This window comes from Oreochromis niloticus, linkage group LG18 (genome assembly GCF_001858045.2).
Source record: "Oreochromis niloticus isolate F11D_XX linkage group LG18, O_niloticus_UMD_NMBU, whole genome shotgun sequence".
NCBI lineage: Eukaryota > Metazoa > Chordata > Actinopteri > Cichliformes > Cichlidae > Oreochromis > Oreochromis niloticus.
The window spans coordinates 4,572,833-4,597,913 of record NC_031982.2 but is presented as its reverse complement, the minus strand read 5'-3'; the positions used below and the strand labels follow the sequence as shown (position 1 = coordinate 4,597,913).

Below are 25,081 nucleotides of genomic sequence, written 5' to 3'. Positions count from 1 at the left end.
CACCCTGAGGCTGTACGCTAAGCGGAAGGAAGGGGGCCGAGGACTGGTGAGTGTCAGCACCACAGTCCAGGATGAGACAACGAACATCCAAGAATACATTGGGAAGATGGCCCCAACTGACCGAGTGCTCAGTGAATACCTCAGACAGCAGAAACCCAAGAAAGAGGAGGGAGACGAGGAACCATCATGGAAGGACAGGCCCCTGCACGGTATGTACCACCGGCAGATAGAGGAGGTGGCTGATATCCAGAAATCCTACCAGTGGCTGGACAAAGCTGGACTGAAAGACAGCACAGAGGCACTAATCATGGCAGCACAAGAACAAGCTCTGAGTACAAGATCCATAGAGGCTGGGGTCTATCACACCAGGCAAGACCCCAGGTGCAGGCTGTGTAAAGATGCCCCTGAGACAATCCAGCACATAACAGCAGGGTGCAAGATGCTAGCAGGCAAGGCATACATGGAACGCCATAACCAAGTGGCCGGCATAGTGTACAGGAACATCTGTACCGAGTATAACCTGGAAGTCCCGAGGTCAAAATGGGAGATGCCCCCAAGGGTGATGGAGAATGACCGAGCTAAGATCCTGTGGGACTTCCAGATACAGACGGACAAAATGGTGGTGGCTAACCAACCGGACATAGTGGTGGTAGACAAACAGGAGAAGACGGCCGTAGTGATCGATGTAGCGGTTCCGAATGACAGCAATATCAGGAAGAAGGAACACGAGAAGCTGGAGAAATACCAAGGGCTCAGAGAAGAGCTCGAGAGGATGTGGAGGGTGAAGGTAACGGTGGTCCCCGTGGTAATCGGAGCACTAGGTGCAGTGACTCCCAAGCTAGGCGAGTGGCTCCAGCAGATCCTGGGAAGAACATCGGAGATCTCTGTCCAGAAGAGCGCAGTCCTGGGAACAGCTAAGATACTGCGCAGGACCCTCAAGCTCCCAGGCCTCTGGTAGAGGACCCGAGCTTGAAGGATAAACCGCCCGTAGGGGCGTGCTGGGTGTTTTTTTATATATACACACACATATACATATATATATACATATATATATATATATATGAGGGACCTATGGATTCTTCGATACCCAACATCCACAGTGACGGCGAAACAACTAGTAGCTCAGTGTTCCAACATTCGAAAGAAGGGACTGCTCTCACAGCTAGAGATTGACGAGGTACAACATAAATGCTACGGCAAGGAGGAGTCAGGACGCCAGGTCAGGGGGGAGATATCATCACCCCCACCCGAGATTGGGTACATAGCCCCAAGTGCGATAGGAGAAGGATCGTTGAGTGCGAGAGGAACTGACCTGAAAGATAGGATCATGGCCAAGCTTGAAACCTGGATCCCCCGTAGCCGGTTACCAAGATTACGTGAAGTACCCTCAGAAGGTCTGCTAGGTCTGCTAGATGATGTTAATGCAGCACTATGGATAATACCTACAACCACGATTACCAACAAGCATATATATATATAATATATCAATCACCTGGATCACCTCCTGCTGCAGCTGCGTTTGCCGTGGTGCTGAAGCTACCGGACTTTTGACTCCACGATCCCCCGTCATGATTCGTCCATGTGGTGGCTCAGTTCGCCCTTCGCGGCATCTCGGCTGACGACACGAAGTATCACCCGTCGCGCAATAACCCTCCTCCGGGACCCACCCGCCCAAGGGAAATACGCCGCCCTTAAGGGGCTGCTTCTTCGGTGCTATGCCCTCTCCGACGCGGAGCGAGCCGAAAAGCTTCTCTGCCTCTCAGGCCTGGGCGGTGGCATGGCTCTGGTGCTCATGGAAAACATGTCCTTACTTCGACCGGATGATGGAGAATTCCTCTTTGCCCACCTCTTCCTCTGACAGCTGCCGGCTGCCGTGGGAGCCGCCCTTGCCAACTCTCCGTTTCTGGCCGCAAGGGATTACCGCTCCCTGGCAGAGGAAGTGGATCGGATTCTTCTCGCTACCCGCACTTTCAATGTGCACGCCCTGGTTACCCCCGGAGCGTCGGATCTTTCACTGACAGCGGGGACCGCTACACCACAGCACCGCTTGAAGAGCCTCTGCTTCTACCATCAGCGTTTTGGCACCAGGGTGCGTCGCTGTCTGCCAGCTTGCTCTTTTCCGGCCCAGGGAAACGGACCCGCCAGCACGCCGTAGCGGCCGCGGATGCTGGCAATACAGAAAGGCTGCTCTTCATAGAGGACTGACGCTCGGGAGGTGTTTTCTGGTGGACTCCTGCTCCCAGAAGAGCCTCCGTACCCCGGCTGCTGCTGACAGGCTGGCAGCAGGCTGTGGACCACAGCTGATTCCCGCTAATGGTTCTCCCATCACATCGTTCGGGGAAAGGTGAAAGGTTTGTGACTGTTTGTTTCCATGGCCGGGATTTCCAGTGGAACTTTGTTGTTGCTGCTAGCTCAGTGCCTATCTTAGGCGCTGATTTTCTGTGTGCCCATGGACTGCTAGTCGATGTTGCTAACAGAGATCACGTTGACCACCGACGCATCCGAAGTAGCAGTGGGTGCCGTGTTGGAGCAGCGGGTTTCCGGTGTCTGGCAGCCACTTGCTTTTTTCAGTTGTACGCTCCGGGACGCTGAACGCAAGTATAGTCTTTTCGACAGGGAGTTGCTGGCCCTGCACCTCCTCGAGGGTCGCAACTTTACCGCGTACATTGACCACAAACCTTTGACCTTTGCCATGTCCAAGGTCTCCGACCCATGGAGCGCACGCCAGCAGCACCAGTTGGCAGCCATTTCGGAGTTTACGAAAGACATTCAGCATGTGGCTGGTAAGTCCAATCACGTCGCTGACTGTCTGTCCCGCGTGTCGGTTTCCCCCGTGTATGTCGGCATAGACTACGCTGCCATGGCCGCTGAGCAACGTGCTGACCCAGACCCAGAACCCACCAGGGCAAGGGGGCCCGGGCCCATCCGGACCGGGGCCCACAGCAGCAGCACCGCCCAGCCCCACAGAGTCTGGGGCAGCCCACCCGACTCCACCACAGAGAAAACTGCACCCACCCCATCATCCACTCATCTCCCACGCTACACAAGACAATAGACACCCAGGTTGAGTTCATTCTCCACCTCTCCTATATCTCTCCCCCACCTGCAGAGTGAACTCCTGGAGACCAGAGAACTTCTGCAAGGATGTAACAGCCTCCCCACCAGTTGAAGAGCCCCCCAGTTGGCTCGATGGAATTGGATGTAAATTGGACCTTGTCCCAGATAATGATGACGTAAAAATTGCAATGTGCGGTCTGAACCAGGCAATCAAGAGAAAAAGGGTCCTTTCTCACTTACAACATCTTGGGGTTGGTTCTACCTTCCTACAGGAAACCCACCTCAAGAATTGTGATCAGTCTAAAATTCACAAAGAATGGGTGGGCCAAATGTTTCATTCACAATTTAATTGTAAAGGCCGAGGAGTGGCTATACTCATCCATAGAAAATTTCCTTTCATCGTATCAGATACTATCTTGGACCCAAATGGTAGATATATGATGGTTGTGGGAGAGCTGTCTCAACTTCGCCTAGTATTGGTCCAAACGTTGACGACGAGAACTTTTATAAAAAGATGTGAAGCTCCATTCCCAATCTGGATAGTTATCATTTGGTTATGTCTGGGGATTACAACATGGTAATGGATTCTGTTTGGGATCGCTCTTCCCAATCTTTACACCATCTAAATCTGTGCAAACAATTCAGTCATTCGTAGAGGCACATAAACTTGTAGACCCTTGGAGATTTAAATATCCCACTAAAAGGGAGTATTCGTTTTACTCTAATGTACATAAGTCATTTTCTAGGATAGATTTTTTCTGGTTGACCCCTACTTACTGAGTGTTATTACAGACTGTAAATGTGATCCAATCATCATTTCTGATCATGCCCCAGTTAGTATTGAGGTAACTCTTCCAATTCTGAGGACAAAGCGGACACGGCAGCTGGACCCACTCTTACTGGCTGATTCAGACTTTGTGAAGTTCATTACAGAACAAATAGATTTTTTTCTACAGGTAAATAGGGCGGATGGCATCTCAGCTTTGACCCTCTGGGAGACGCTTAAAGCGTATCTCATGGGACAGATTATCTCTCATTCTGCTTATATGAGGAAGAAAAAGTATAGGAAGATTGAGGAGTTATCCTCAGAAATCAAGACCCTGGACGGACTCATATCTGGTTCTCCAACCCCTGATTTGATTAATGCTGGGCATACACTGTGCGACTTTTGGCCCATTTTGAGACGTTGTTTCAGTCATGCGACCGTTTTGGTGATCGGCCTGAGTTTCGCCTTCATCATGTGTCGTGCATCATGTAGTATACATGGGGTAAAGAGAAGCGATTAACACCTCACGACCAGCTCTCGATCATCAATTGTTTGGTCGTGAGAAAATCAAACCTGTTTTTTTTTTTTTAAATATTTTTATTGAGAGACAAATGTACATTAGTTTACAATGACAATACAATCTGTTCCCCTCACATATTTGTTAGTTTTTCTTACATGAACAGATACGATAATACACACACACACACACACACAGGCACACCCACACACACGCTTAAATAAAATTGAGAAAAACAAACAAACAAACAAAACAAAACAAAAACTAAGAAGAAACCCAAAACAAACAACAAACCCCAAAACACACACACATACACACACACACACACACACACACACACACACACACAAAAGAGGGGGGGAGATGATATTAATCAGCTGGTAGAACGTTTAATGACTTGCAATAGTTTACGAAGGGGCCCCAGATACAATAAAATTCTCTGTATTTGCGCTTCGCCACAAGGCCTATCTTTTGCAATTTAAGAAATGACATCACATCTCTAAACCAAAAAGAAACTGAAGGTGGCTTTGAAGATTTCCAAAGGAGTAAGATGCAACGTCTAGCCAAAAGTGATGTAAAGGCTAATATTTTGAAGTGTGTAGGGTCGGTTAGACCAGTGTTGACTGGGAGCCCAAAAACAGCTAGAAAAGGGTTCATGCAGATTTGGGTCCCAAGAGCCTTGGAAAGAATAACTGAATACTGACTCCAGAAGCCATGGAGTCTTGGGCACAAAGAACATATGACCTCGGTCACATGGGGTGGTATGACATCTCTCACACTGATCCATCACTTGTGGGTAAATCTCAGACAGACGAGACTTTGAATAGTAAACCCTGTACAATACCTTGAACTGGATAAGCTGTAACCTGGCACAGGACGTACTATAACGGACATTGGATACTGCTTTCTCCCGTTGCTGATCCGAGAAAATTACTCCTAACTCCCGCTCCCAAGCCCTCCTAATTTTAACAACTGAATGGACATTTAAATCCATAAGTTGTTTATATATTAAAGATATAATTGACTTTTTATTGGGTTTAAGGGATAAGAATTCCTCCCACGGTTGGACATTTGGAAGAAGAGGGTAGGAGGGGAAGAGAGCAGAAGTGCAATGCCGTGCCTGAAAATAATGGAATAGATTGGTAGCCGGAAGATTTGTTTCTGAACACAGGTCTAAAAAAGTTAAGTGCCATCTTTATAGAGATCCTTAAAAGTATTAATACCATGACACTTCCACTGTACATAGGTACCATCAATGAGACCAGGAGTAAACAGATGGTTCTGTGTGATGGGCATGTGTACTGATGCAGAGATGTACTTAAAATGACTCCTGAATTGTGACCAAATCCTTAGACTAGACTGTACCACGGGGTTTTTTGTGAAATGAGAAGGCTTAAGTGGTAGTGGAGAGAACAATAAAGCTTCTAAGGATGAGGAAGTGCACGACAGGCGCTCCAGTTTACACCACAGCAGTTCTTGAGATTCAAGCCAATGGGTCAATTTGTGAATATGAGAAGACCAATAGTAAAATAAAAAGTTAGGCAAGGCAAGACCACCATCAAACGTCAGTCTCTGTAATAGTGATTTCCTCACCCTGGGATGTTTCCCTCCCCACAAAAACGATATAACTAGCTGGTCTAACTTTTTGAAAAACGCTTTAGGTAAAAATATAGGAATACTCTGAAACAGAAATAACAATCGAGGCAAAATGTTCATCTTTACAGCATTGATCCGACCAATTAGGGACAAAGGTAGCGAATTCCATCTCTGAAAATCTGATTGAATTGGAGTGATTAAAGGGGAGAAATTGGAAGAGTATAAAGAAGACAAAGTACGAGTCATGTTAACTCCCAAATATTTAAAGCCGGCAGGGCTAAGTCTAAAAGGAATGTCAGATTGTTTAAGTGTAAGACTTAAAGAATTTATGGGGAAACATTCACTTTTAAGAAGATTTATTTTGTAACCTGACAGAGAGCCGAACTTGTTTAATACAGACACAATCGATGGTATACTAGATAAGGGATCAGAAACATATAGAAGCAGGTCATCTGCATATAAAGACAATTTTAAGTCAAGGCCTGACCGGGAAATACCATGAAAATGAGGAAGGGCCTTCAAAGCTATAGATAGGGGTTCAATTACAATGGCAAAAAGTAGGGGGGACAGGGGGCAGCCCTGTCTCGTGCCGTGTGACAATGAGAAGTAGCCAGAGGAAACACCATTTGTATAGACACTGGCTTGGGGTGCCTTGTACAACAGTCGAATCCATGAAATGAATCTGTCCTTGAAACCAAATCTTTGTAAGACCGCAAAGAGAAAGCTCCGCTCTACACGATCGAAAGCTTTCTCAGCATCAAGTGAGATAACTACTTCTGGATTAGTGGTCAAGTGTTGGGAAAGAATGACATTCAAAAGCGTGCGAACATTAAAGAACAGCTGGCGGCCTTTAATAAAGCCATTCTGTTCATCTGAAATAATAGTAGGAAGAACCTTTTCAAGGCGAATTGCTAAAATTTTAGCCAAGACTTTAACATCCACATTCAGCAGTGAAATAGGCCTATATGAGACGCAAGACGTAGGATCCTTACCCTTCTTTAAGAGAACAGTAATTAGTGCTTGAGACAATGTAGGGGGCAATAGACCACGTTCAAAAGATTCATTATACACTGAAAGAAGTAGTGGGGCTAACTTGTCTATAAATGGTTTAAAGAATTCAACTGAAAACCCATCAGGTCCTGGTGCCTTACTATTGTGCATGGTCTTGATTGCATGCACAATTTCATCCAATCTAAAAGGGGCATCTAATTGTTCAGCTATAACAGGATCGACAATGGGCATTGTAAGACCGTTAAAAAAAGAATCCACCTCAGAGGCGTCAGGAGCAGATTCAGATTCATATAGGTGTCATGTGAAGGCTGTGTGCAAGCAGGAGTGGTAGTAGGAGGACCCAATGTGCAGACACTCGGAGGCGGAACGTGAACTCAAAAGGGTAACAAAACTAAGAATACAAAATTCACTTATGCAGACAGAACACACAGCAAGATGAGGGTAGATCACAACATGGACACAGAGAAACACAGGGCTTAAATACACAGAGGGAGCAATCAGGGAATGAGTAACAGGAGGGAAACACAGCTGGGGCAAATCAGGCCTAACGAAACAGGGGAAGCAAAACCAGATACATTAACATAAGACACGGACTTTCAAAGTAAAACAGGAAACATAACACAGACTGAACTAAAGACACAGACTCACACGCAGACACTGCAACAGAGGGAACAGAGACGTGGGACCAGGGCAGACACAGACACTGATTGGACACGGGGATATAGCAACTAAGGATTACACAGAGACATAAACCATAAGACAGAACTCTAACAAAGAAACCAAAGACTAGAAATGATAAATAATATAATAAACTCAAAACCCTGGGTCAATGACCCAGGCATCCTAACAATAGGCAGGAATAATACTTCTTAAATACCTCATTTACTTCCTTTGAATCAGAGACCAAGTTGCCTGCCGCATCTTTAATTTGAGAAATTAATCGAGAAGAGGCCTGACATTTTAACTGATGGGCCAAAAGCCTTCTGGGCTTATCACCATGTTCATAATAAGTCGCACGTGCACGAAGTAAAAGGTGTTCAGCATCTGCCGTAGAAAGTAAATCAAATTCGGTCTGCAAGTAAAGTCGTCTTTTATGCAAATCAGGAGTGGGACTGGCTACAACCTGTCTATCTATGTCACAAATTTGTGTAGTCAAAGTTTGAAGTTTGGCTTTGTGGTTTTTAGTGGAATGGGCAGAGAAAGAAATTATTTGCCCACGCATATATGCTTTAAGAGATTCCCAAAGCAATGACCTCGTAACAGTATCGCTGTTGCTAAACACCATAAATTCATCAATTGCGGATTTGATAAAGGTAACAAATCCCTCATCCGAAAGCAACAAAGAGTTAAATCTCCAGGGTGAGGAAAAAGAGGACTGGGCTAGGAGCTTGATGTCAACGCTAAGTGGTGCGTGATCGGAAATGACAATTGGATGATATGTAGTTGACAATACTTTTGGAATAAGGGAACCGTCCACAAAAAAATAATCAATCCGCGAAAAGGACTGATGTACCTGAGAAAAGAAAGAGTAGGCTCTGGTAGTAGGGTTAGAAAACCTCCAGGGATCTACAAAACCATTCTGAAGCATAAACTCTGAAATAGAGTTGGACATAGAGGATTGGGTCAGGGTCTGAGGATTCGAGCGATCTAAGGCAGGATCAATAACACAGTTTAAGTCACCCCCCGACATTAAAAGATGAGTATCAAGGGAAGGGAGACTACTCAAAAGTGTATCTGTGAAACCTGGATTATCAAAATTCGGCGCATACACATTGACTAAGAGGACGGGTATATTGTACATGGTGCCTACAACAACCAAATATCTCCCGTTTTTGTCAGCTTTAATCTCAGAGGCTGTAAACTGTACCCTTCTGTTTATTAAGATCGCCACCCCCCTGGCTTTTGAATTAAACATTGAATGGAATGTATGTCCCACCCATGGGCACCTGAGCCTAAGATGATCCCTATTTTGCAAATGGGTCTCTTGCAAAAACATTACATCACTCTTTAGACGTTTAAGATGCGAGAATATTTTAGATTGTTTAATTGGGCTATTCATACCTTTGACATTCCAAGTTAAAAATCTAATACCACTATTGCCTAAGGACTGACCTGAAGTGCTGATCATTGCAGAAAGATAAAAGAGAAAATACTTATTTCTTCACCCGCAAAGAAAGAACAAGTGGGAAAAACACACTCACACAAACACACAAACCAAAACCACAACAACAGAAGTACAACTTCAGAATAAAAATAATAATAACACGTCAAACACACCCTCTCGCCTCCCCCCTGCACGGCAAAAGCCCCCATCCCCAAACGATGGAGACAGCAGTGCACGCTCCCACCCGAAGCAATCTGAACAAAAACGCTCCCGACTACGAAATGAACCGTGTCAAACTAAAGCTCCAACAGAGTCATTTCTGAATAAATTAAAAGGCACAAATAAAATAAAAATAACACAGTTATATTTTACTATTAGACAGGTAAAACAAAAAAAGTGTTTGGCAGAGTAACAAACTTAACTTACCACAATGATGTTTGGATTTGGATCATTCACTATTTCAAACAAACAAACAAAATAAACATTGCCCCGCTATGTTTTTATCGCGTGGTTATTGTCTTAATATATTCCTTGGCCTCTTCTGGCGAGACGAAGTCGTGCTGCATTCCTTGATAAGTGATCCGTAGCCTTGCCGGATAGAGGATCCCAAATTGGACTCCCTGGATGCCGCGAAGCTGGCGACGGACCTCATTGAAAGCCGCATGGGCCCGCGCTGTCTTAGCGGTGTGGTCGGGGAACACAGAAATGGTCATATTATTTATCTGCACCCTCTGCAGCTCCCTGGCCTTCTGGAGAATCCTAGCACAGTCCGCGTAGTAATAGTGCAGCTTCACAACCATAGCGCGGGGGACGTTCACCGGTGTTAGGTTTGGGGGCCAAAGTTTGGTGGGCTCTGTTTACAAGCGGCTCGTTCCCAAGCTGAAATGCCTCCATCAACAGCACGGACACATCTGTAGAAGACAGGATGTTCTCCTCTGGCACACCAACAATGCCTATATTATTACGGCGAGACCTGGACTCCAAATCCTTGCATTCATTCTCCAATTTGGCCATCTCCTTTGACATTGCATTCGCTTTGGCTTAGAGGTGGACAATGTCATCCGTGCATGTAGAGAGAGACTGCTCCATCTCCGTAACTGTGCTTCTGAGGCCAGCGAATTCCTGCCGCATGGCCGTTATGTCTGAGGAAAGGTCCGTTTTTAGTTGCTGTATGTCGGACCTGATAGACGTGAGATTCTCCGCAAATGCTGCCGTCAGTTCCTTTTTAAACAGTGCTGAAATTTCTTCACGAAGTTCAGAGAGGAGTTCAGCCTTCGTGAACTTCTCCGTATCGATGAGCAGCGTGTCTGGCGACCCAGGCAGTGGCGAAGTTTTACCACGAGGCGGGGATGCAGTGTTAGCAGCAGGCCGCAAGTTCGGCTGAGAGGTGTTTGTGCTCTTATTAACCTTACGCGACATTCTAAACGCAAAAACAGTCTTGTCTCGGAACTATACAAAACAGTTGATATATTAAAAAACCCCGTCAAAATGTGCCTGGAAATACTAGATAATAACTAGACTCTGTAGGAGCTGCACTCGGTGCGACCTATGCCATGTTCACATAAACTGGAAGTCCCAAAATCAAACCTGTTTGAAATCCTGTCGGCCGTCGCGAGGGTGCCACCGCAGCCTCTCACAATGCGCATGCGCAAACACAGAAATGTAGGTGAAAAAGATGGAGCAGCACGGCAGTGCAACGTATTGTCTGGACACAAGCGATGGAGGCCCAACTCGTTGAACTTTGGCAAGCTCAGCTGAGCCTTTTCGATGTGGCGTCACAAAATTATCATGACCACAACAAACGTGACAGGAGTTGGATGGAGATTGCTGCTCAATTGCAGCTGCCTGGTCTTTTTTTTTTTTCATTAGCAATTTAGCAAAGTTTGTGGTGGTAGTGGTGTTTATGTCTGAGTGAAAGAGAGAGAGAGGGGAAGAGACAGACTTTGTATATAAGCTTTTTGTTATAAGCTTCTTGTAACACTTAATGTTACCAAGCTAAAATTTGATTGCGAAGTGCCTGTGAGTGACTGCACGAGTGAGTGAATTTGTTTGAGTGAGTGAGCTTTTGATGAAACCATGAAATGAAGTTCAGATGTAAGATGCTCTAAATCGACTTTCAGAAATATTTAATTTTATAATTAATTTCCAAGTAAACTCTCTCAAACTGCAGTTTGAACATTAATATCAGTAGAGCTTTGAATCTGAACTATTTAAATAAAAATCCTAAAGTATATGGTAATGTAAATTTTTCAGTGAACGAGGTGAAAACCCGGGTTGCATCACTTCGGACGCAGTATGGCAAACTGCTCAAACCGAAACCCAGTTGCAGTGGCCAGAAACCACCAACTCCCACACAGATCTGGATATTAAAACATTTGGATTTCTTGAAGGCACATGTTGTCCATAGACAGATGGAGTAAACTCTGAGAGCAAGTTCATAACCAAGTTGTTTAAAAGCATGTCAAAGGTAATTCTCAGTTGAAATGTTTTTAGTAAAATAAACGCCACAAAGTATACAGTGTAAAATTAGTATCTGACCTACTGTTTAGATCTTTATTTCTGTGTAAATCACTTTCCCTCTGTCTGCTTTCAGTACCGTTTCCTACAGCTTGGCACAGAGTCAGACGACATAAGTGCAACAGAGGAGGGAGATGAGGATCCACTGTGGGAGTTGAAGCAGATGTCCTTATTTCTTCGGACACCACTAGCCACTTCAGTTTCAGTGAGCCAGGAAGAGGAAAACACCGCAAACAGTCCACCAATCACAGAGTCCACAGGTCGGTTTGTTAAAAGACCTAGAGTGCAAAAACCTACACCAAAATCAGCAGGGCAGCCATTCTCAATTTGCAGGTTCGCAGGTTAGGCCACCTTTGTATCCCATCCACCCTCATCAAGTCCAATGTCCTTTCTGAAAATGCTCAACTCTGAGTAACTTAAATAATAAATTTCCAACAGTTATATATCGACGAATATTTTGGAGTTTACTAGTTCAACTTTACTAGTTCCTGCTGTAAACAGTGCATTGAAACTACAGCTTCATTCAAATGTTTTAAATATTCCTTGTGACACTTAATTCAACTGTTTGCACAATTTGATGCAAGATATTTTTGTATTTATGAAATAAAGCAAACCATTTTTGCAATTGCCCAGAGGTAGATTTATTTTTGTCAGTATTTACAAAGGGAATTTGTTATTTTAGTACATTTTTACAGGCAATTACAGGTTACGGGCAGTTTTTAAAATTTTAGTACATTTTAAAAAGTAAACAAGGGAATTTAAAAAAAACAAAAAAACTTTGGTCTACCTACACCATGTCTTCTTGCCATGAAACACTCCCTGCAGGTGAGACAAAGTACTCACAAAGGACATCTTGTTGTTTCGTTGGAGATAGTTGTGCAGACAAAGACACGCAAAGATAATGGTGACAAACTTGTCTGGGTCCAGTCAAATTGTTGTTCTGAAAACTCTGAAGCGATTTGCCAAAATTCCGAAAGTGTTCTCCACAACACGGCTCTGGACAGACGGTAGTTGTATATTCTCTGATTGGTGTTAAGATTTCGAAATGGATATGGTTTCATGAGATCTGGTCGGAGGGGATAAGCATCATCTCCAATTAGCATGTGTGGCATCATAGCATCAGTGCCTGGCAGGGTATCAGCAGGGGGAAAGTTCAGCGTGCCTGTGTCCATTGCTTCTTTCAGGTCTGAATGGGCAAACACTCCCACATCAGACACCCTACCCTGTGTCCCTATGCTTGCATACACAAACTTGTAATTGGCATCAACTACAGCCATAAGGATGATAGAAAACCTGGACTTGTAGTTAAAATACATGCTGCCACTCTTGGGAGGGGGTTGGATGAAGATGTGCTTCCCATCTATAGCCCCCAGGCAGTGTGGAAACTCCCACTTGTTTGCAAAGTCTCTGGCAATGGCCTTCCACTCAGACTCAGTTGATGGTGTCTGTAAAACACAAGTAGAAAATGATGCATCAAAAGAATCTGTGGTGAATTAATGATTCCCTTTCTTAACCATACATTCAAATCACTGTCAGACTCGGAGTTCACTTTACTTTTTTATATACACATGTAACAAAGACTGAACAAATACATCTGTGACTCAGAATTGTTTTTGGTGAAAACTTGCTGTATTAACTGATGGGACGTTTTTGAGCATGGGTAATGTATTTCCTGTCAAAATTACCTTCAAGTAATCTTCATGCAGTGCACAGGTAAGAGCTGTGCATGTTTCCATGACAATCCTGCTCAGTGTGGTGCTTCCAATCCTACACTGGAAACTTAATGAGTTGAAGGTTTCACCTGTCTCATAGAACAAAGTGTCTTAAATAGTGTCAGGTGGATTTAGATGGTTAATGTAAGGGATAGTGGACATGGATGGATGTAGAATAGAATGCAGTAGTAGTAGCTTATGTAGTATGAACATAGTCGTAGTGTGTAGGTGGATAGATAGACTTGCAGTTACAGGGCCAGTGTAACTGATGTAGAAAAGCAAAAATATGTATGTACTTGCATGGGTGAACTGATTTCTTCATGTGATATAGATAGATGACCTTGCCTCATACCCAGCATTCTATAGTTTAAGGGAGTTTATAGGGAGCATTACAGAATTTTCATGTCCACACACTTGGCTGTTGCCAAAAATCGTAGGGTAACCAAAAGCCTTTCCCTGGGGCTGATGGGCTTCCTGAGGTGTGTATCCTTCTTGATGATAGCAGGACTAACCCTCCACAGTTAAAGTCCTCCACAGACATTCGGAGAAGGTCCCGAAAACCCCTCATATCATCTACCTGTTTACACAGAACAAAGTCAAGAACACACCAATAACACAGCAACATAATAGATGTTGGATGTTATTGGTAATTAAAGAGTCAGACTGATATTTAACCAAAGTTGTATAAAGCAGAAAGATGTCCCAAAAATCACTTTGGTAGATGTTCAAGTCATTCACTAGAATGCTACTCAAGTAAAAGTGTAAAAGTACTGTAGTTAATGGCCAGTAATCCAATTAAATAAAACACTTATAGGCTAAAATTAAATGTTGCCTAATGAAAGTAGAAGCGTCAGATGTCTTCAAAAGTTTACCCACCATTGTGCAGATAAAGTACCTGTGTAGGTAAGTGCAATTTAGCTGTTGCTATTTACCTCCAGTTCTCGTTGTAGAATTGACAGACCGTACTGCCCACATTTGCCCAGCCATTTCCTTGTCCATACACCCAATCGCTTTTCTTTTTAGATCTTTCTGCACACAGAATGGCACACATTGCTAAGGCAGCGCATTTCTCTTTGGTGAGCATTTTCAAATTCTCAGATTACCGTCTCCCCACTTCCAGATTCTTCTTCTTCTTCTTTATATTGTTTATTGGAGGTTGACTTCCGGGTTCCTCTTCCGGAAACAAGAACACGACGTGTTGTGTATGTATGCACAGTGTGAGCACTCAGGTTGCATCAGTGCATCGTGACCTACGAACTTCTAACCCCTGCGATTCAATCGTACAACTTGAGCAGGAGCTGAATAACGCAACTGAAAAAAATCGCACAGTGTCTGCCCAGCTTAAGTGGAGAGTGGCCTTACAAACTGAAATCGATCTATTAACTACCACCCAAGCAGAGAAGCTCATTTTTAAATCCCGTAGTAGATTGTACAAAGAGGGAGATAAACCGTCCAAATTATTAGCTAGCCAGCTCTGCCAAAAAGCAGCATCCCGTGTTATTTCACAACTTATCTCATCAGATGGCTCATCAACTGAGGATCATCGAGCTATTAACAACTATTTTAGAGAGTTTTATGCTAAATTATATTCTTCAGATTCAGCATCAGCTCAAAATAAGTTTGACGCCTTTTTTTTTTTCATCCAATCTGAATATTTCTACAATTGACTCTGACTCGAAAGAACGATTGGAACAAAGTCTGACACTGGAAGAAATTAAAAATGCAATAATGTCCCTTCAGAGTGGAAAAGCCCCCGATCCGGACGGGTTTCCAACTGATTTTTATAAGAAATTTATGGACAAACTTGCCCCTCTTCTTCTCTTGGTTGACACAGAAGCAATAGAGAATAACATTCTTCCGCCTACGCTTCAGCAGGCATCTATTACACTCTTATTAAAGAAGAATAAGGACCCCTGAGATTGCTCATTCTATAGACCAATCAGCTTAACAAACTGTGATGGCAAAGTGCACTCCGACTTGAGAAAATTCTTCCTCGTATTATTTCGGGGGACCAGACTGGGTTCGTTCAGGGTAGACAATCCTATTTTAACCTGAGACGACTGTTTAATATCATCTATACTGAGGCTGATACTCCATCCCCTGAAGCAGTAATATCACTTGACGCTGAAAAGGCGTTTGATCGGATTGAGTGGGATTATCTTTTTCACACACTTTGGAGGTTTGGTTTTGGTCCTAACTTTATTCGTTGTATCAAGCTCATTTACACTAATTCGACTGCTTCAGTCTATGCCAACAGTATCTCAGCCTTTTCCTCTTCACAGAGGGACCAAGCAGGGGGATCCAGTGAGTCCATTACTTTTTGTTTTAGCTATAGAGCCACTTGCAATAGCTCTTAGAAGCAATAATAGTATACAAGGTATCTCACGTGGTGGCATAACTCACATTGTGTCACTGTATACGGATGATTTGTTGTTATATGTAACAAATCCAATCACATCTACCCCTGAAATCCTCAGAGTCTTACAGGAATTTCAAGCATATCTGGATACAAACTAAATTTAGCTAAAAGTGAATACTTCCCCATTAGTAATAATGCAGGACAATACCCCAATCTGCCATTTAAGTTGTCTACCGAGTCCTTTACATATCTGGGTGTAGAAGTCACCAAATCCTATTACAGTCTGTTTAAAATTAACCTCACTCCTCTATTGGAACAGTGCAAACAAGATATTAAAAGATGGTCTATTTTACCATTATCTCTTATTGGGAGAGCTAATTCTGTAAAGATGAATATTGTGCCAAAAATTCTATATTTATTACAGGCGTTACCAAAATCTTTTTTCATGTCATTTAATCGAATGGTTTCTTCCTTTATGGAATAATAAAACGCCTCGTATAAGAAAAGAATTTATGGAAAGACCAAAAAATATAGGTGGGCTCTCACTGCCAAACCTGTGCACATATTATTGGGCGGCAAATCTCAATGCCATCTCTCTATGGCTAAAGGACTGGAATGATCAGATCCCTGCGTGGCTACAGATTGAAAGGGTCACAAGCAGGCTGCATTCTCTCCCAGCTTTACTCTGTGCACCCCTACCACCTTTAGTTAATAATATTAAAGATAACATAATGGTTACTCAATCTCTACACATTGTACATCAGTTTAAAAAACATCTGGGTATTCAGAGTATTTCTATTCACTCTCCAATAATACGTAACCATCTTTTTCAACCATCGCCAATGGACAATGGCTTCAAAATTTGGTACGACAGGGGCATTCACAGTATTGAGGATTTGTATATTAATGATACGTATGCTAGCTTCGAACAACTATCTAGGAAATTTGGTCTGACTAATAACCAATTTTATACATAAAAAGGTTGCTAATTTTCCTACTCTCCCCCATCCTTCCTGTTTGGATTCTATATTAAGGGTCAATGAGATGAAAAAAGGCAGAATATCGTTTATTTACTCACCTATCATGGATAGTTGTAACCTGTCTATTTCATACATTCCAGAACAGTGGGAGAATGATTTGGGTGCCCAGCTGTCTGACGAAGAGTGGGATATGGCTCTTACCAGGGTCCACTCGTCTTCTATATGTTTAAGACACTCCTTCATACAATTCAAAGTGTTACACAGGTTACATTTCTCAAAAGCTAAACTAGCAAAAATATTTCCAAACATTGACTCATCGTGGATGGATGTAAACAGACTCCAGCTACTTCCCTTCATATGTTTTGGTCCTGTCCAAAAATTGCTCCTTTCTGGTCATCATTTTTTGAAGTCATCTCCAAAGCCTATGCCTATAACATCTCGCCTTCCCCCTTGGTGGGAATTTTTGGTTCTCTCCAAAAGTTGATTCTGTTCATCTGGACGTAGCGTTTTGTGGGAGAAACGTTTCATCACTGATCCAAGTGACTTCTTCAGTCTCAGCTGACTGCAGGTTTCCACGATCTTATAAACCGTACATTTGCTTAATGACTGAAACCAGCCCACTGAAGGAACAATGGGCTGGGAGGTCACCTTCATCATAATTATGTGTGAATGTGTGTGTGAATGGGTGGATGACTGGATGTGTAAAGCGCTTTGGGGTCCGTAGGGACTAGTAAAGCGCTATACAAATACAGGCCATTTACCATTTATGTATATTCTCATGCCCATTAATCAACAACCACTAATCAAGGCCCACTGATCAATGGCCATGAGTCCCATTCACAGAGAGTTGGGGAATGGCTGCAATCACAGCATTGTAAGATGGTGACAGATGTACCCTTAGGCCCCCTCCTCGATTCAGAGATGGTCTTTCCCTTTTCATGTAAATGGCCTCCTTGACTCCGCCCTCATACCAGCGTTCCTCCCTGTCCAGGATGTGTACATCCTCATCATTGAAAGAGTGTCCACTGACCTGTAGGTGTAAATAGACTGCAGAGTCCTGGCCTGACGAGGTGGCTCTGCTGTGTTGTGTCATCTTCTTAGTCAGAACTTGTTTAGTTTCCCCGATGTATAAATCCTGCCAATCCTCCTGCACTTAACAGCGTACACTATGTTACTCTGTTTGTGTTGGAGGACCTGATCCTTAGGATTGACCAGTTTTTGGCACAGAGTGTTTTGGGGTTTAAAAGCCACAGAGACCCGGTGTTTAGAAAAAATGCATCTCAACTGCTCCGATACTCCTGACACATATGGGATCACTACAGGTTTTCGCCTGGGCAGCGGTTGTCCTTCTCTCCTGGATCGGCTGGAGCTTTCTTTAGGAGCCTTCCCAGCTTTGACAAAAGTCCAGCTGGGATAACCACATTTACTCAGGGCCTTCTTGATGTGCTGTTCTTCTGCTTGCCTGGCCGCTGTGTCAGTGGGGATAGTGTTCGCTCTGTGTTGTAGCGTCCTGATGACACTCTTTGATTTAACAAAAAAAAAAAAAATGTTGTTTAATCACAACCTAGTGTGTTTTTGTTATTTCCTGGGGATGATCAATACAAAATCAGTGGCTCTGGGTTAAGTTCAGAGTGACAAAAGGTCTGTGTTGTGGCCAGCAGACATTGTCACTTTCTGCTCTGCCTGCAGAAAATAGCAGACTCTGACAGACAGTGGTGGATATAATCCACAGGAGGGCGCTTGGGTGCTAGTATCAATAACTGAAGGCTTTTTATGTACTGTTTTAAAAAGTATCAAACCTTCGATTTAACTAAAACAAATGTTAGGGTTGGGTGGTGATCTGTCACTGCTCTGTAGAGGGAGGGTGTGTGCAGCCCAGCCTGTGCCCCGGTGAACAGCACGCTGTCTTTGTTATTTCTGGGTTATGGGAGCTCTTGGTGATGCTCCAGCAAGAGAAGTGTTCATCAAGTGGATCCAGAGTTGACAATGGCATTACTGCAAGGCAGAAACAGAGCAGTAAGAGCACAGCGTATGGCTAGAGTTGTGCACAAGGAACAGTTGTCACAAGTACGGATTTAATTTATTTTCGTCATTTTGAGTTCCTTTCATGCACACTGCTCATTTCATCACTGTTTGTGACAGAGGGTAAGTGACCGCGCCTTTTTAAACAGTCTCAGAGCTGAGTTTCAGTTTAGTTTATCTCGAGATTTTGTTTATTGTCATGACATATTCATTTCTGATTTAGTGCAGGCACCAAACAAGATTTTTGTACAAAAATCTTGTTTTTATCACCAGTGTCTGAAACTCATTCTGGTTCGGAACCAGAATGAGTTTCAGACACTGGTGATAAAATATTACATCCTAGTATTTATTCATTTAGAATTTGTTCTCAGAAACCAGCAAGAAAACCTGCATGATTATAATCGTACTTTTAGAAACCTTTCTAAAAATGGAAAGTAACCGAACCGAGGGACAAAAAGAGAGACGCAATTTGTCTCTGTTCCTGTCCAAAACACCCAATAGCAGCGTGTCTTCTTATCACCACCGAAACAAACAGACGCATACAACCAGCAACGTGCATCAACCCTGAGGAGACGTCAGGTGCCACATATGTGCTATTTAATGCTGTGGGAGGGGATGTGCAGTTGGCTGGAGCTGTATCTCAAATAGACACAAATGGCTCTGAATACTCTGAACTCTGCTTTAGGGAAAAGACCAAACACAGTGAGATGAATAAAGAGTGAAATGGAAACCACCCGTTGCCATTTTAATGCCTTCCAATTATACTACTAATGTAGTAACTGTCAGAGTGATGAACTAAACAGCAGTGAGGTTTGTAGGGTTACTGAAGTTTGGCTAGCTGGTATATAATGATGTGCTACGTGACCGCTAGCGACACAGCTATGTTAGCATAATATAAACAAGCTAACTTTTTTTCCACTCCATAAAAGTTAACGTGAGTGTTCTCGGTGGTCAGGAACAAATGCAATCGCATGGCAGGATGCTGTAAAAGGACCAAACTTCAGTCAGGAGAACAACTGAGATAATTCATCCACAATACGAGGTTAGTCATTCATATACTGCTGCATGGGCTGTGCTGTAGTTACATCGGAAGGCTTTAAAAACTGAGCTTAAATAAATGATTAGCAGTAATAAAAGCCGAGGGAGGTCAACGGTGATCACTGACTGTTTTAGGAGCTTTTTGAGATTAAATAGAAGAAAATACAAAACATTAAACATGTTAACAACACAAAAGCCATATTAAACGTAGACTACTTTACCGGAAGTAGGATTCGTCACGTCATCACTTAACGACCGGATAACATATCGATCTCTGTTTTAATGATGCAGACATGTGGTCAGAGAACACCCTTCATCTCCATTATACCCCCAGTCCAAGTCTAGACATGTATAAGCTGCTCCTGGAGAATCCTGCTGGCTGGCTGTGAAACTGACTGACCTCCAACAATGACAGATAAATGATAGCTGATTTTAAGACGCTAGTGCCAAGTGGAGCCTACTTGTGCTCTTCTGGGCCTCAATAGTCTCTCCGCCTGATGGAGCTCTTTAAGCGCATATGAATATTATTTTAAAGTCTCTGTTCATATCAGCAGGACTGTAGTTATGGACTCCAGCCTGTGCAATAGTTCAAAATATAGACCCAAAGGAGGTAGACAAGTTTGTTGCAAAAAAAGAAAGGGGACTGACTGGAGGTCTGAGAGAGATAGCTCTCATAACTCTTGTAAGGAAGAGGACTCCCTTACTACATTTATTTATATTATATTCTCTGTATAGCACTTTAGAGCACACTTTTCACTTTATTAAAAGCACCTTATCAAGCACTTTATTTAGCATTGCACTTTAAGCATGGATTTGCACAGTAAAACATTTGCACACAAGAAGTTTAAATATTTATTGATTATTTATTGGGAATTTTAAAATCAGTTGGTAGCCTTGTTTCAGATCCTGCACAGCTGCTCCTCATCAAGGAATGTGGTGGTTGTCTGTCAGGAGAGAATAATGGTGATTGAGATTATGATTAAGGTTTACCAGTAAGGAAAACTAATGCAAGTGTGTGTGAAATCTAGGAAGAAAAGTGGCGCAAATAAGTGTTTGTAAGATAATGATTACTCACCTTTCTTGCCTGTGTCCTCTTCAGGGTGTTTGGGCAAATGTTTCCCCGGGGGTCCAGACACCATTTAAAGGTTCCGGGAGAGACCATTGGTAAAGAGAGTGTGGTGAATCTTTTTGTGCTTGGGTTTCTGGGTTTTTATAATATTGGGTTTGGTGTAAAATTAAAGTGTGAAATATTTATTAATATGAAAATGTGAACTGTATTTATTTATTCTAATTGATATATTGTATACTGTGGTGGAAGGTGGGGATTTAAGAATTTACCTAAGAGTGGAATAATGGTTTAGTCTGTGACAGCTGAACATATTTAAGGCTGCTGGTTGTCATTAGAGGAGGATATTTTGTGCTGTGAAGAAGCTCAAGGAGTTAATTGTTGTGAGGAGAGCTGTATAGCAAATAAATACTTTGTTCCACTGCACTTGCCTTCGTCCAACTCACTGTGTTTCCAGCCGCTAAGGGCCGCCCTATTACAACTCTGAAACAGTGGGAACACTGGACCCAGGAACAGGGGAAATGTCGGCTAATACAAGAACAGGGTCAAAAAAACATGAGGTAAAAAATAAACAATTCTGTAGACTTTCCTCGAAAACACAGGGGAATGGGAAAACAATAAGAGGTACTGAGGAGTGTAAAGAAAGTCCTTAATCCAGTCAGGTGGAGAGTTCGAGAGGTCAGGGCTTAAAGGACAACACCTCCCTGGCTTCCTTTAGTCAAGATGCCAGAAGTGCAGACACAAGGGGGGCAGGTGGGTTGTAAAATAAGAAGGGAAAAGAAAGATACTAAAGAAAGCTGTAATGAAGAAACTGACTGAAATTTACAGGAAAAAGCAGAAAGTCTCAAACCCCAAGGCAGGACCAGCACAGTCCAATAAATGTAAAGTGGGCACTTGAACACAAGATATAGTAACAACTGACAAGGGAGTGGATTATGTGTACACAGGTGCTAACAGTGTCATTTACCACAAACTAATAAGGCTGGAACCAAACAACGACAGAAGATCTAATATCAGTGTGAATGTCCTGATTAGAGTCATGGCACATTCTGAAAAACTATGAAAAACAGTACATGTGATGTCTCCATATGTCCTTGGATTACAGGGATCATCTCTGAGGTTGTCCCATTTGTTCTGCCTGCAGTATGCCAATTTTGAGATGCCTTGCCCGTAGTTATTTATGTTTGATGCTTTCTTATATATGTAAAAGCTGCAGGGACCAAGTCTCCAGGCAGACATGATATAGGAAATCAGTCAGGAAGAAAAAGAGCAACGCTTTAACATAGATTCCAAAGAAAGTTTAGTTTTGCAGGTCACAGTGAAACCTTAACTTTTAAAGCTTGTCCGGGTGCACAAGTGACTAACAGCACAGATTTACAATTAATACCAGAAACCATACCCAGTGAATTCTCACCTCTTCTCAGGCTGACCCCATTTCTTTTAGAGATGGACCGATCCTTTAACTTAAACTAATAAAAATTAAAGTTGAAAAAAAGAGATGGACCGATCTGATATTACGTATCGGTATCGGTCCGATACTGACCTAAATTACTGGATCGGATATCGGAGAGAAATAAAAAATGTAATCCGATCCATTAAGTATCAAAAAAGCACCTCACAAAACTTGTGACACGGCGTAACTCGGCTCATAACCGTAGCACGTCGGAGCAGTGTGGTCACGTGATAGAGCGGCTGTGTGTATTTGTAGCCTCGCTACCAAACCAGCATTTCATCTCCGAGGAAGTTATCCCAGAGAGAAGTAAAGCAAGTGTGTAAGTTCATCTCTGAATGTTTGTAAGGCGTTCCCACGTTAAGCTTAACAACCGATATATGGAGCGACTGCCTCTCTCTCTCCCTCTCCTGCTGCTACTTCAATCATGAAACTGATCAATGATCAGCTGATCGGCTTTTCTGTGGCGAGTCCGTCTCTCTTCTTTGTTTTTGGCCCACTTTGCACCAGAAAGAGGAAACCAGCGGCGGAACAACAGCAGCACGTTTAAGCTTGATAAGCTGTTGTTATAATTTATTTAATATTACTTTCTACACCAGGATCCTTTTCTATGTAGCTGACGGCTGGTAACTGTGCAGGGGCGGATCTAGCAAAGTTTAGCCAGGGGGGCCGATAGGGCATGAACAGGGAAAAGGGGGCACAAAGACATACTTTTCTTTCTTATTCTCATTTAAAATGTCGAGCTTTTAATAAATAATTATCTGAATCTTACACCCAAAGTTTTAATCTGATGTAAAATGTATAGAAGTCCATTACTGTATATAGTAACTGTTAAGTCTAATATACCCTAGTAAGCTAGAGTACTTTATCCTTTGGGAAGGTACCATCTGTGCAGTCTGCAATTCTGTTGAAGAAAGATGTTGAATCTATTTAATTATTCTTGAAAAATAATTTATTTCTGTGCATTTTTTTTCACACTGCATCAAATTAAAGTTGATTACATTGATTAAGCATCATGAGGTGGAGGGTGGGGGGTGGTTCCTTATTTTTTTTTTTTTTTTTTTTTTTGCTGGGAGACCCTATTAGTTAGGTTGCTTAATATTTCTGCTAAGTACTCTTTAAAATACCAGAATAGGGAGGATGGAGCAGGTTTAAGTTTATTAGATTGATCAGTGTTGCTGAACTATGAAATATTTTGGGTGCAGTGTATTTTTTACATACAGGTATAACAGAATAGCTTTAGTGTTGTTGTTTATTTAAACTTGAGTATGAACTTATACAAAATGCAGCAAGATATTAAAAAAACAGTTTTATTGATTAAAAAACACACTATATCGGATTCATAGCGGTATCGGCAGATATCCAAATTTATGATATCGGTATCGGACATAAAAAAGTGGTATCGTGCCATCTCTAATTTCTTTATTTACCAGACTAAAGGACTCTCCTCATGTTGTCCAGTCATGGAAGCTGTGACTGTATGTGACTGCTGCCGGGCAGGACAGCAAAAAAAGTCTGTAAAATCACATTTTAAATTTTGCTTGAGTAAGATTAATATGGACCAGTGGTTTCTGTGTGCCGGGTTTTCAGGGTTCTCGCTCACACGTTGATGTGAACGAGTGTGCTTCACAGCCCTGCAGGAGTGGAGGAACCTGTGAGGGCAGAGTGGGTAGATGTTCTCCTGGTTTCACAGGTGAGCGTGTTTTTATAAAGCCACATCATTTAAGTCCTAAAATACGTTATCCTAAAATATTACAGGTGCTACTTGTGAGATCCAGATTGACGAATGTCAATCACAGCCGTGCCTCAATGGAGGCAGTTGCCATGACTACGCGGTGGCTTCACTTGCACCCGTCTCTCTGGTTTCCAAGGACAACGGTGTGAAATCAACACTGATGAGTGCCAAGAGCACCCTTGCTAAAACAGGGCTCTGTCTATAGATGGAGTGAATGAGTAAGTAGTGTGTCTTTCAAAAATGAGTAGCTTCTAATGGGACTTGGATCTGTAAACAAAGTAACGGAAATGGATGTTTAAATAACTTTATTAATGGGACTGTCTTGTTGTGTGATTGTCTCAGTTACAGCTGTGACTGCTCTCACACAGCCTTCACCGGCTGACACTGTGGCTGTGTCCCAATTCAGGGTCTGCACGCTTGAAGTACGCACGCTACGCGTACTACGTACGGTGCGTACTACAAGTACGGGAAGTGCGGAAGTGAGAGGCTTGTGAAATGGGACGGTCTAGCCTTCGTCGCGCTGTTCAGGTTGCCTAGCAACCATGATACTAACCGCGAGAAATGTTTCATACAGCTTTGTGTGACAGAAATGAAGGAGAAAAATGTTTTGTTGTTCATTCATTTTTGTCATGACATCACTTTGATTAGTTGAGACCACAGGACTGTAAAACATGATAGTTGGGCTTCATTTCTGTACTGAACAGTCATTTCAAGATTAGTTAGTAAATAATAATTAGCTCATGTTGTTCATGAGACTAAAGTCATCTCACTGTGGTAATGTTAATATAATATGGACAATATTATATGTATTGTCAGATTATGGAGTGAATATATATATATATATATATATATATATATATATATGAGCTTGAACTCTGGGTCAAAGATGCAAGTTGCAGTTATTTATATTTCCTACCACCTTAAATCTTCACACAAAGACAAGTATCTCTGACAGTGTATATACAGATGTATTATATATAAGAGACAAACATTGTTCTTTCAAGATGTTGGCATTACTAAATTTGGCTCAATGCTTACATATATGTGTAAAAAGAAAATGTACGAGCTGTGATAACTGTTTCTGATAGAATGAAGATCAGACTGATATATGAAATATTCCTTTATTGGGTGAGAAAATCAGACCATGTCAT

General features: G+C 42.6%; 1 protein-coding gene and 1 long non-coding RNA gene across 5 annotated transcripts; both read right to left on the bottom strand.

Annotated features, from left to right (window-relative positions):
- Positions 1–12,190: 12,190 nt before the first annotated feature.
- LOC102082402 (uncharacterized) lies at positions 12,191–17,309 on the bottom strand. 4 transcript variants are annotated; one of them, XR_003214722.1, is made up of 4 exons: positions 14,213–17,309; positions 13,793–13,857; positions 13,254–13,369; positions 12,487–13,013 (listed from the first exon to the last, which is right to left on the bottom strand). XR_003214722.1 is itself a non-coding variant. In XM_019347374.2 (2 exons), exons 1-2 carry the CDS (start codon positions 13,302–13,304, stop codon positions 12,408–12,410), a joined length of 657 nt encoding a protein of 218 aa, XP_019202919.1. In that variant the 5' UTR covers positions 13,305–14,203; the 3' UTR covers positions 12,191–12,407. The 4 variants fall into 4 exon arrangements, 1 of the variants encoding a protein (XP_019202919.1); XR_003214721.1 differs by having other exon boundaries at positions 13,254–13,857; positions 14,213–14,309; positions 16,718–17,306; XR_002057016.2 differs by having other exon boundaries at positions 13,254–13,857; positions 14,213–17,304.
- A 3,198-nt stretch (positions 17,310–20,507) lies between these two features.
- Positions 20,508–21,583, bottom strand: LOC112842934 (uncharacterized). The gene is made up of 2 exons (XR_003214992.1): positions 20,755–21,583; positions 20,508–20,623 (listed from the first exon to the last, which is right to left on the bottom strand). It is a non-coding gene; the product is annotated as an uncharacterized LOC112842934 (long non-coding RNA).
- Positions 21,584–25,081: the final 3,498 nt, after the last annotated feature.